Source organism: Theobroma cacao, chromosome 3 (genome assembly GCF_000208745.1).
Source record: "Theobroma cacao cultivar B97-61/B2 chromosome 3, Criollo_cocoa_genome_V2, whole genome shotgun sequence".
Classification (NCBI taxonomy): domain Eukaryota; kingdom Viridiplantae; phylum Streptophyta; class Magnoliopsida; order Malvales; family Malvaceae; genus Theobroma; species Theobroma cacao.
The window spans coordinates 33,823,290-33,835,901 of record NC_030852.1 but is presented as its reverse complement, the minus strand read 5'-3'; the positions used below and the strand labels follow the sequence as shown (position 1 = coordinate 33,835,901).

Genomic DNA, 12,612 nt, shown 5'->3' with positions numbered 1-12,612 from the left:
TTGATAGACTTTTTAACTTTCACAAAAAAGTGGATGTCGAAGACTTAAGTCTTTCTCACTTATAAATTCCGAGGATCCATGGGGTTACTTCTGAAGACGTGTCATTGAAGAAACATGTTCATGTCGGTGTCGCCAGGATACACTACAAACAGTCCTGACTGCACAGAAAACGACGGATCTTTACATACCCAGATTTGAAGAAACGTGAAAATGGCAAGGAAATCATCTCAATAGCCATGAAATTTACACCCCATGCATTTAGGGATAGGAAGCTGATTTTCCCCCATGCCAAATACTTCTAGATATAGTGGACAGCATTCAGGTAGAGGCATTTCTTAACATTATGCACTTGGTAAATAACACCTCTTGCACTTGTTCAAAATGGTTTCACCTAAAACACTTTACAAATGAAATTCAGAATACAGAATGAAAACCTTAAACAAGGGTAGACCATAGACGCCGACATGTTCCTAGCAAAAGATAAAGCAAAGAGTACAGAAGCAAACGAGTTCTTCAACTCAGTTAGTGCTTTAGATGCCCCGGTAAACATTAATATACACAATAACTCCATGAAGGCCAGAGCTAAAACAAGCACATCATGACTGTCACCAGCACTATGATGAAAACATCTACAACTATAACCACAAGAACAACAACAGAATTGCCTGTATCAAGTCTACATGACATGCTGATGCTCTGCATCATAATTCTCTCAGCTAAAATAATATGCAGAGGCCGCAGATGTCACCACAAATAATTATTTCCATTCTTCTACACTTCCTCATGGCTACTACTCTTTAAAATGTTATACTTGCAGAGAGGACAGGTAGCATTGATGTACAGCCACTTATCTACACATGCACAGTGAAAATGGTGACCACAAGGAAGTTCCCTTAGCTCAACTCCGTCATCATAAGGAGAAAGGCAGATGCAACATTCCTACAAATTAACTCAAGAACAAATATCAGTTGGCTCATGACAAAAGGAATTATCACAAAAAAAAAAAAAGGAAAAAAGAAACAAGCCTAGCTTCACATCATATCATTTCCAAATAGGCAAATCATAATTTCATAAGAGGTAGGAGAGAGGTAATAAACGCATAAAAAACTAAAAACAAAGAGATCAACTTACTGCATCATCCTGTGAAAGCACATGTTCCATGGGGGAATCAGTACTACATTCAGTCATTATTCCCCCAACAGGTCCTTCAGCATCACCAGCAATCTTCTCATCATTGCAAGTTTTTCGAAATCTGAATTTTGACAACTGATCAATGTCTTCCTTGGATGCTCCTTCCTGCTTCAAAAGGTTGTATGGTGTAAGTAAAAAGAAAAGTATATCAAAACAGACAAAATAGAAACATCAAAAAGAAAAAACATTCCAAGTAAATCCATCTTAATTGCCAAGAGCCATAAAATTGTAGAAATTGTAAATTTTAACTTGAGAGTGCTTAAATCTTTCCAGTCAAATGCAGAAACCAGTCTTTCTTTAAAAGTGCTTAAAGCATGGTCATCAAGTAAAATTAAACATTCAAAATGTGTATCACGCCAAAGTCCACTATTACACTGTATCGACTTTCTGACAACAAACCTCTATCAACTTCACTCCAATCACATGTTCTGCCAGCCATATAGAACATTAGATACTGGAGATGTTAAACATGCTCTATGACCAAAATGACTTGAAAGATGACAAAACCTTTCTGAACAGAAAAGCAGGAATGGAGCTTGGTCTAAAGGTTTGCTATTTTCTATATAAAGAAACATGCAATCATAGCATAGACTCCTATGAACACTTAAGCCAGAATGTATATGTCAAAAACCCAAGAAATCCTATAGCGATAAAAAAATTTACTCCCCTCAAAAAATAAAGTAAGAAACTGCACCAGAATGCGAAAGTCAACGACATTGATTCCAACATCATCTAAACACAGAACAATCTTAAATGCTCAAAATGTTCAAAGAAAATTAAATTTCAGAAAAGCACCATGCTTTGGCACTCATGTTACTTCTAGCATACCAGAAATTTTTCCATTCATAGAGCAGCCAACTTTTCAAGACATGTTTGCCAGCCATTTCATCGCAAAGATATGAACTTAGATGTGATTACATCAACTACAAAAACAAAAGGAGGCCTTCCCCATACTAACTAGGTGATTCTCATGTCAGCTTCAATATTTACAGACCATATTTACCTACATTAACCATCTCATTACGAAATTAGATATTCAAGCACAAAATCAAGCACCAATTACACAAACAAATCAATGAGGCATACACAATCATGATAATCTTACATGCAGCAGGAAGTGAGAGTTACCTGATCTGCCACAGCATATAGGATTGCAATAATACATGGAAGACAGCAACAAACAGCAATGCCGATGATGCATGCCAGTGCAACACAGAAGACAACAAAGAACACATCAAATCCAAGAAAAATTATACAGAGCCTGCAGAGAAATTTGCATTGAAAGAGTTAGGATCCAGTTACAAGGCCAAATCTTTGAACACCAAAAAAGCAGCAGGAAAAACGTCAGAAGAACTAACCAATACAGCTGAGGGGAGCCACGTGCCAATGCTTGGCCACCTACAGATACCCAGTAGAATCCAATGATCCACCAGATGAATGAAAACATCGTATTTGCAGATTCCAGGTGCTTTGCAACACTACTGAAAACATCAATTTAAAATGGTTAGCCACTAAATGAGAGACTGCAGTATCATATACAACTTAAGCTATAATATGTAAGGTTTACTATATCCAAGATACATTATAAAACAGACATATATGCCAAAGATCATAATTAAAATTTTCCAAAAGCTAACTTAACTAATGTCAAATGCATAGGGCAGATTCTCATAAGTCATAACACAATACAACTTGAAGGTAAATGATGCATTTGTACAACTGAACCAAGTAACATTGAACAGATAACTGAGAATTCCCAATCTGGCAATCTCTATGAAGTACCTAATTGCAACCTAGACATCATAAGAAAACATGTACTAAGTTACATTTTCTGTAATTAGAGCTTATCTATTCCAATTTCCAAAGTGACTTATGAAACAAACTGTCCCATTTCCTCTCCATATCCCCACAACCCAAAAAAGGAAAAACTATCATCTCACTTATCACTACAGAAATAATATCTTCCATCTCAACCACCAATAACCAATAAGAAGCAACATCTCAAAAGTAATCAAAAGCTATCATTAACTTCTCAAAATCATCAAATACCAATAAACTCTTATCAATAAAAAATATACCTTCCACCATCCTCTTCCAACTGGGCCAATGTCACGTACTGCTCTGAATCCGCCCTCGATCCAGGACTCAGAACCCCTTCCTCCCCGGCGTTAAATGGCCTGTACTCCACGCTCTGCCGCCTCCGCCGCCGCCTATACTCCACACAAACGCAAACCATATGCAACAAACACTGCAAAGCGTACCCAATTATCCACAGCCTCAACGGCATATTGGGCCTCTCGTCCCTACTCCAAACCAAAACCCCAACCGCCACCGCCACGAACGCGAAATTCCAGATAATATCGAGGATCACCACGGGCTTCGAATACGCCCAATCGCTCTGGCGCTCCTCTAGCTGCTCGGCGGCGGTTTCTCGAACCAGCATAGACGGCTCGCGCATCATTCTTCGGCTGCTAGCTCGGCGGAGGAACCGAGCCGCTTCACGAAGGCTCTGGCGACGCACCGATCGACGCGTGGTGGACTCGTCCCGTGACACGCTGCTTGATGATGAGAGAAACGGCGTCGTGTCGATGATGTCATCGGAGGAGGATCGGTTCGTTGGAGTTGTCGAAGCCATCTTTGGGAATTCTCACGAAATCCTAGAATGATTCTAATATAAATTTAAAAAAAAAAAGTGGATTTCAAAGGGCCTTTTAATTTTTATGTCATGGAAAAAAAGGAGTAACGGATTTTCATTTTATTTAAATTTTGAGGGAATTTTGATAGTTAGGGTTCTGTGGAATGTTGGAGATGGATAGATGACGATGATGAATTGATGATGCTGATGAAAACAAGCCGACGGGAGTCTTGTCTTTTTTATTATTATTATTATTATCTTTTCGAGTTTTGTTGTCAGGCAATGTTTGGTGCAGTCATTACATTACCATACTTGTTAGTAGTAATTAATGTCGTCACTCGCACCTATTTAGGCCAATTAATTATACATTCATTGTTCTTTTCTCCTCTTGCAAACGTATTCGTAATTTGACAGGCAATTTAAGATTTTACTACTAATATGGACTAATCATCAATCAAATAACGCGCCACCCTTGTATTCCCAGTTGAAATAATTATAATGCAACCAAAGTTTTGTTTCATTTTCATTAATAATAATAATTAATAATAATAATGGGATGCCGGGAACCATGTGAACCCGCTTTTTTCCATTTTTGTTTTACTAAAAAAATAGCGTAATAAACTTACATGTCAATTTTTATCCTTCAAAGATGGTTATATTAATTTGCATATTATAATTATAATAGGTATCTTCTACGATCCGATTGAATTAAATAAAATTAAATATTTTATAATGGGATTTGAGTAAGATTTTAATTGCAAAATTACTATTCCTTAACGATCATATGTTAGACTATCCGAATTCGATTATAAATTAATATTAAAATTTTTATTTTTATATTTTTTATAAAAAATCATAATGTAATACTTGATAAAAATTATTAATTATTCTAAATATAATTTCAAACTTTAATATGTTTTTTATAAAATAATTTAAGTTATTAATTTAATTTTTATTAATAATATATATTAATTTAAAATTTTTTATCTTGAATTTATATTTTTTACAAATATTAATAATTAAATTCAAATTTAAAATATATCAAAATTAACAAATATCCTATCCCTCCTAATTCTTACCAAAGCATTTGATTTATCATAAGTAATTTTAAACAATATACTTAGTAATTACTTAAAACAACATTTTATTTTTATTTTCTTTTAAGGTTAGTATCAATGTGAAAGCTTTTCCTGGTAATTGACTATAGAAACAATTCAGATTCTTGAACTACCTTACAAAATATATATATATATATATATATATAATTCTTGTACTAAGTTATGAGTTGTGATTAATATTTGCCACTAACTTATCCATTGTCGCGATTTGGCCTTGAATCTTAATTATATCTTCAACAAATCTCGTATACAGTCGAGAAATATTATAATGTACTAACATTTTGATTCATAACATGTGGATATATTATTTTATAATTATTTGTGAGATTGGCTTAAACATTTGCATTTTACATTGAGGTGTATAATTATTGATCCTTAACATCATACTACAGAGTAATTCAAATTACTTAGTGGATATATTTATAGTTTCATGTTTTAAATTTATCACTTTAATCTAATTTAATTTAAATTCGTCCATCGTTCCCTATTTTATGGTAATGTTGAAAATTAAAATTAATAAAATTACTAGTACAATGCTCAATGGATAAGAGATTTTTTTTTTTTTTATTAATTGAGGGAGGGGATTCGAACTCTGCTCTTTAAATAAAAAAATTATGTATAAACTAATAAGATAAATACTTGAGAGTTCAAAATGAATAGGAGATTAAATTAATCAATTTTTTGAATTCAACGCTATGAGTTTCAAACATAAACAATTATTTGATTGATTGACTTAATTTTCTTCCTTTAGCTGGGAGAATTTTCTACAGGTAGGGATTGACTAGGCTACCTTAATACAAACTTGTTCACTTTTTTGCCCTTTTCAGAAGCATGATAAAGAGAGGGGTAAAGAATAATACAGAAACTAAAGTTGCTACCTCACTTACAAAGTTATGCGGTAATTACACAAAGGGTGCCTCAAAGATAGGGCCAATGTTCAATATGGTATCCAAGCTATATAAATGTTCGATGTACCACTTTAATTATAAAATCTTTGTCGGTTTTCTCAATAAACTAAGACTGGTAATTTATGTCGTTAAAGTTAGACTCATAAAATTTTTAAATAATGTTATAACATAACTAATAATAAGAAAAAGAAAATTAAATTATAGAAGGTAATATTTTGAGAGAGGAAGAGTAATTTAGGTTTAATTATAGAAAGTAATTTTTTTGGAAAGGGGGAATAATTTATATTATAACTTTTTAATAAAACTTTTATTTTTTATAGTATTTAAATATTAGTATATAAGTTACTTTGATTTGTAATCTTTGACTCCAGTCTTAATAAAATTAAAAAAAAATGAATAAATTCATTGATATAATTAAATATATAAAAAATTAACTAAATAATATACCAAATAAATTTTTTTTGCACTTCAATGAATGAATGGTGTCAACACCACTAATTTTCACTGTAGACCCATGTATATCGATGACGGTTAAGGTATCTTAAAACCCTAAAAGATAATTGTTTCAATGTAAATAACCTTTTTGAAAATTAGATGATTGGTTATACGTGAATCCAATAATATTGTTAAGACAATTCAAAGTAAATAATAGAATAAAACTTATAAGCCAATGATATATTAAATCAACAAGTTTTTCTATTTCTTCGAGAGAAGAAGGGTGATTATAAAGATGAGAAAGAGAAATGGCATACCAAGTATTAAAAAAAAAAATGAAGAGAGAAGTTTAGAAACAAATGTTTTTTGCAGCAAGTAAGTGCCAATCTTACATCCAAAGAGAGGATACCCTTAATCTCCATAGAAGTGGATCATTAGAGCCGTAAAGCAAGACTTGATAAATTTAGATATGACATAAAAAGATATAAAATTAAATGAATTTAAGTTAAATTTTTTTCATGTTTTATATTTTAAATGAGTCAAAGTTTTAAACGTTTCAAACATGGTTATTGTGTTGTCATATAAGTGGTAAAGCGAACACATTTACCAATGTTATTTATGTTAAATTTTATTATATTTGATGATATTATTATCTTGCTATTATAATTATTGATTTTAAATTTGAATAATAAAATTATATTTTAATTATACATAATTTAATTTAATAGTGTATTAACTATATTGAATGTGTTAAAAATTAAATTGTATTAATCATTTAATCATGTTTTTAATGATGTTGTGTCATATAAAATTTAACTTGATATGTTTAATAAACATATTAATTGTATCGTGCCATATTATATGATTATTAAATATATATGTATATGTGTTTTAGATTTTAATTATGTTATGTTTGTGTTGACTCATATAACTATTAATATTTTATGTTTACACAATATAGTTTAAATACAAAAAATACAAATTATTAAATCTACCAAACATGGTATTTGTTTGATTAAATGCAAACTATGATGGTAAATTTACATAATTTAGTTAAAATTTAAAATTGATTTCAATATGGAATGACTTTTGAGAGAAAAATGATTAAACTAATTCAATTACAAATTCGGTTGGGTTAATCAAAACATATGAAAACTTTTGGTAGTCTGATTAAAATCATGTTACAATTATTTTTAGATGAATATAGTAGAAGCACAAATTACAACTGTAGGTGTTATATTTCCTATTTCTGACACCTGGAATGTAAACTCCTCCTTTTTTGGGGGCATTTACAACAATAATAAAAGACAAGGGCCATTGCTTCAATTTTACAAATTTACAGACCCTCCAAGGAAAAGAAGTAAAGAGCGGGGAAGGGGCTGTGGATTTTGTTCTATTTCCCTCCAAATTGAAGCAGAGGCGTGTCTGGGCCCTTGGTGCAAGGGGTTTTCTTCATAGTAAATACCAGGCACTTAGCAAAGCTTTCAGTGACTCAACACAAAAATGGCGTCCTCCTCATCATCCAGCAGCGGCGGTTACGACGTGCCGTGGGTGGAAAAATACCGGCCAAACAAAGTCTCGGATATCGTCGGCAACGAAGACGCCGTGTCTCGACTCCAAGTCATCGCTCACGATGGCAACATGCCCAATCTCATTTTATCCGTACGTTTTGCAACCTCTAATTACGATTGAATTGCTTAATAGCCACCTAAAATGGTTTATAACTACGGGAATTATCCGATTCGATTAATGTAGTAAAATCCCCAAGTTATCATAATGAAGATTTTGCTAGAATAACTGGTGGATTTTGATTAAGCGTTGGAAAATGTGGTGATATTTACTGTTAGATGAAATATTTACGAAAGGAGGATTTTAAGAATTTTGTATTCGCGACATTTTATCAATTCGGAGTGAAAAACCTAATTTTGTTGCAAGGACAATAAAATAAGTAGGATGGTCTTTTGCCTTAGTTGTAGGTGAGTTCTAGTGTAGTGAAAACATGTTTTCTAGATTGTTGTTTATTCAAGGGTTTAATGTGTTTAATGAGTTAATGACAAAAGCAAATAAAAAAGCTCTAAGAAATGAACAAGAATTCTTCATTGCATGAATATTCTGCATGACATTTTTCAGGGTCCTCCTGGAACTGGTAAAACAACTAGTATTCTGGCTCTTGCACATGAGCTTTTGGGGACAAACTATAAGGAGGCTGTTTTGGAGCTTAATGCATCTGATGACAGGTAGGTGAACGTTTGGGCTTCCATGGCATTTTAATTTCTTTAACTTTTGAATTGTATGTTCTCATATTCCCTTATCACTTTCCTTTTTCTTGTATAGGGGTATAGATGTTGTCAGGAACAAAATTAAGATGTTTGCTCAAAAGAAAGTAACTTTACCTCCTGGGCGGCACAAGATAGTTATCCTGGATGAAGCTGACAGGTAAGAACTGATAACAATGTTCCGTGAGTCTTGATGTTAATCATCAAGCTTGTTTCTTCTGATACTTTGCTTTTATCTGCTAAGATTTGTATAATCATTCAACTTTCATGTATTTACATTGGGGGCATCTTCTGATTTTGAGTTTATATGTACTGCTATAACTTACAGTTGAATTAACTATTTTTTTTTCCTTTGTTTTGGATTGAGTATATGATGGGTATATATTTTATAATGGTTAGCATGACATCTGGTGCACAACAAGCCTTGAGGAGGACAATGGAAATATATTCAAACTCTACTCGTTTTGCTCTTGCTTGCAATACATCGTCTAAAATCATTGAGCCTATTCAGAGCAGATGTGCCCTAGTCCGGTTTTCAAGGTTATCTGATCAAGAGATTCTAGGCCGTCTCATGGTGGTGGTAGATGCAGAAAAGGTACAAAGTTTTCCCACAATACTTTTCGCAATCCTGCATCTTACCTGCATATATTGGCAGAATGTGTGAACTTCTGTTTAGGGTACTTTTTTTTCTACTTGTTTCATTCTTATTTACGAGCCTCTATCAAATGCTAACACTTCTGTATGTTGCGAATTTCACCATTTTTCCTTTTGAGGGAGTGGCTTCTTTGTTTAATTGCTTTATTACAGAAAATATAGTAACAGATGGTTCCATTTGTTAGCCAAAAATGGGAAAGAGATGGAAAGTCCTATCTACTTACTCTGAAACGATTATTTAAATTTTCTGGTGAATGACTTAAAGGTTCATTGTTCTGAAATATTGGAAAGCTTATCGTCATTGTTTGTTCTTTAAGTTGATGCCAATGCATAATTGACCTAATTTTGCAATCAATGAAGGTTCCGTATGTTCCAGAAGGTCTTGAAGCCATCATTTTCACTGCTGATGGTGATATGAGGCAGGCATTGAACAACTTGCAGGCTACATTCAGTGGATTCCGTTTTGTCAACCAAGAAAATGTTTTTAAGGTTATAACTCAGAAAGGACTCCTAACATTTTGGCATGTTATTTGACTTTGGAAATGCCATAAAATGTCGGTTTCTTTTCAGGTTTGTGACCAGCCTCATCCATTGCATGTGAAGAACATGGTCCGCTATGTACTTGAAGGGAGATTTGATGATGCGTGTTTGGGTCTGAAGCAACTATATGATTTGGGCTATTCTCCTACTGATATAATCACAACACTTTTCAGAATTATAAAAAATTATGATATGGCTGAGTACTTGAAATTGGAATTTATGAAGGTTCATTTATCTTGCTAGGCCTGTATTTATTTCATCTTAGCAGAAAGTCTAGTTTTGTTGCAATATTTATTCTCGTTTCTTGCTGAGTTGCAGGAAACAGGGTTTGCACATATGAGAATCTGTGATGGAGTTGGTTCATATCTTCAGTTGTGTGGCCTGCTGGCGAAGTTTTCTCTAGTTCGTGAAACTGCTAAAGCGGCATAAGTTGGTTAGTAAAATTAGAACCTGCTAGATCTGGGGTCCTGATGGCAAGAACCTTTAATATATTGTGATGTTGCTTTAACATTAGGTTTCTTACAAAGACCATTTGTTCTGATTGTTCATGGAGTGCTGAAGTTGTTGCTTTTATATGGGAACTTGTGGTCCAATTCCGGAGCTTATCACCATCCAATTTGACTTCTCCACCATGGCTCCTGTATTTCAAGGTAATGAATGAAGTTGGTGAATCTTTTGATTGTTTTACTTTAGATGCCACTATCCTCATACTTAACATTTGTCTTCAGAAATGATGGTACACTAGTTTGGTTCACTAGTTTCATAACAAAATCAAGTTGCTTTTGGGTTCAATTTATAGTATACCAATGCTGATTGTTCTGTCGTTCATAGCTTATACAGAGTACTGAGAAGAACGGCTTATTTAGTGTCAATAACTTGGAGTAGGTTGGCATGGCGTCGGTGGTTCGGCCGAAGCCCATGAATTAGCTGAACAATCTGATGATGGGCAAGTGGGGTGTGGGCCTGAGGAAGTTTGAGGGATTGTAGAACGTGGACCAGGGTAGGAATGGTAGCTGGGTAGAGTATGCTTTAATTTTGAGGAACCGAATTCCTAAATTTTGAGGTATCGAATTCGAATTTCATTAAAATTTAATTAATCATATTTTATCTATACTCAATAAAAAATTAACACTTAATATTTGAATCTGATTATTAATATTTTTAAAAAATCAGAATTTGAATTCGAATTCAAAATAAAAATAAATTAAATTTTTTTATGTATATTATTAATGAAAATTAATTCATAAAAAATTAAAATTTAAAATCATATTTAGAATAATTAATGAATTTTTATAATTATTTTATTATTTACAAATAATTTATAAAAAAATGTATAAAATTAAAATTAAATATTAAAAAATTATTATTTATAATTAGATTCAAGAAGTCGTAGGTATCTTATAATAACAATTTAAATCTTATCTGAACTTGTTATGGATCATAATTTTATTATTCAAATCTTACTCAAATTTGATTAGGAAATAATTTAATTTTACTTAAGTATATGGGTAGAAGAGAGGAGAGTGGGTCCATGGCACACGATAGTTCCACTGGTTGTTAGTAGTTGCTAGTTGCTACTTATGTTGAAGAATTCTTTCTGGCCCATATAGGCTATAGCTTCACGTCTATAGGTAAAAAATTGGTATTTGCTTAAGCCGTTGTTTTAATCAGTAACTCTTTCTCCCTTTGAAGTTTAAAGTAGAAATTTCCATTCCCACTTTTTCATTTTTTGAGAACATAACATCGTGATATATTTGAAGCTACCTACTTGATAAATTATGAACTGATAAGGATTTACACTGCACGTTTTAGGAGGAAAACAGTTCTATTCATAGAATATTACGTGTGCATTTATTATCTTCAATGTGACTTTCATTGAAGGTGCTCCATATTCTCATTAAAATGGAAACATGATAAAAGGGACCTTCAACAAGGTGCCGTGATGTAGGGATCTTGATTCGATCATATCATTAAATACAGGTGACAATTCAATATAAATAATTACGAAATACTTTTGTTTGGTCGGATAGGGACTTGATTTTCCAAATGCTTTAAGAAATTGTTTTATCCGGTAGATAGAGACTTAGTTCCAAATTACTTGAATTTAATGCCACTTGTTATCAATCCACCTCGATGTTATTTCTACACATAGAACAGGCAAAATTCGTTGTTTTATTGATGTGGAACTGAAACAAAACAAACAAAATTTCCAAGACGGTAATGGGATTATTGTTGAATAAAGCTGTGCTTGAGAGTTTTTAAGATTTCCCCAAAACAAATGCATTTTAGGTTTGTAATGCTTTAAAATTGGAAATCATTCTAAAACTGTTGCGGTCACCCACAATAGACTATAATCTAAACCTTGATGAGGCTTGAGGTGTATATTTGGTGGATGAGAGGGACTGAAAAGAAAGCGAGAAAAGGCCATTGGGCAGAGGCACCAAGAGCCAAGAGTAGCTTCAAAGCGATCAATTCAGCCCACAACTCACCAACCAAAACTGCCGACTCACGCCTCACACTCTCTTAAAATTTTCTTTTTTCGCATATTCGCACTCACATTTCCAGTGTTTTTTGCACGCAGACACGCGCTTCTTACAAACAACTCCACCCTCCGCGTAATCTCATCGTCACATTTTTTCCCCTCCTTGGCCTTTCCCACTCGAATCATCCATACGCGTCTTTACTCTTTATACTAATTTCCCTCACCTCACAGGCCATTCACTTGTTTTTCTTCTTCAAAAGGACTGAGCTACCCTTCTGTAATCCTTTCAAAACCTATGGAAACTATTTAAGCAACTTGTATGGTTAAAAAAGCCTCCAATTGCTACCCTTAAACCTATTTCATTAAAGGTTTT

The 12,612-nt window shown here is 33.2% G+C and overlaps 2 protein-coding genes across 4 annotated transcripts; one reads left to right on the top strand and one right to left on the bottom strand.

Annotated features, from left to right (window-relative positions):
• Positions 318 to 4,066, bottom strand: LOC18606467 (E3 ubiquitin-protein ligase At4g11680). Of its 2 annotated transcripts, none has more exons than XM_007040083.2 (5): positions 3,270 to 4,066; positions 2,550 to 2,669; positions 2,320 to 2,452; positions 1,132 to 1,296; positions 318 to 939 (listed from the first exon to the last, which is right to left on the bottom strand). In XM_007040083.2, the coding sequence occupies exons 1-5, from the start codon at positions 3,824 to 3,826 to the stop codon at positions 772 to 774; spliced, it is 1,143 nt and encodes a 380-aa protein (XP_007040145.1). In that variant the 5' UTR covers positions 3,827 to 4,066; the 3' UTR covers positions 318 to 771. The 2 variants fall into 2 exon arrangements, with proteins under 2 accessions (XP_007040145.1, XP_007040144.1); XM_007040082.2 differs by having other exon boundaries at positions 2,550 to 2,672; positions 3,270 to 4,063.
• Positions 7,682 to 10,549, top strand: LOC18606466 (replication factor C subunit 2). 2 transcript variants are annotated; one of them, XM_018116771.1, is made up of 8 exons: positions 7,682 to 7,949; positions 8,418 to 8,524; positions 8,622 to 8,723; positions 8,963 to 9,158; positions 9,578 to 9,706; positions 9,788 to 9,982; positions 10,076 to 10,190; positions 10,272 to 10,549. In XM_018116771.1, the coding sequence occupies exons 1-7, from the start codon at positions 7,791 to 7,793 to the stop codon at positions 10,184 to 10,186; spliced, it is 999 nt and encodes a 332-aa protein (XP_017972260.1). In that variant the 5' UTR covers positions 7,682 to 7,790; the 3' UTR covers positions 10,187 to 10,190; positions 10,272 to 10,549. The 2 variants fall into 2 exon arrangements, with proteins under 2 accessions (XP_017972260.1, XP_007040143.1); XM_007040081.2 differs by having other exon boundaries at positions 10,076 to 10,549.

Bases quoted from the DNA above. Each gene is read 5' to 3' on its own strand.
- LOC18606467 (XM_007040082.2), bottom strand. From the start codon at position 3,826: ATGGCTTCGACAACTCCAACGAACCGATCCTCCTCCGATGACATCATC. The intron at 2,673-3,269 runs GTATATTTTTTA...TGATGTTTTCAG, and splicing joins TTGGAAGAGGATGGTGGAAG to TAGTGTTGCAAAGCACCTGG. The intron at 1,297-2,319 runs GTAACTCTCACT...CTTTTGAAGCAG, and splicing joins TATATGCTGTGGCAGATCAG to GAAGGAGCATCCAAGGAAGA.
- LOC18606466 (XM_018116771.1), top strand. From the start codon at position 7,791: ATGGCGTCCTCCTCATCATCCAGCAGCGGCGGTTACGACGTGCCGTGG. The intron at 8,724-8,962 runs GTAAGAACTGAT...TATAATGGTTAG, and splicing joins ATCCTGGATGAAGCTGACAG to CATGACATCTGGTGCACAAC. The intron at 9,983-10,075 runs GTTCATTTATCT...GCTGAGTTGCAG, and splicing joins TGAAATTGGAATTTATGAAG to GAAACAGGGTTTGCACATAT.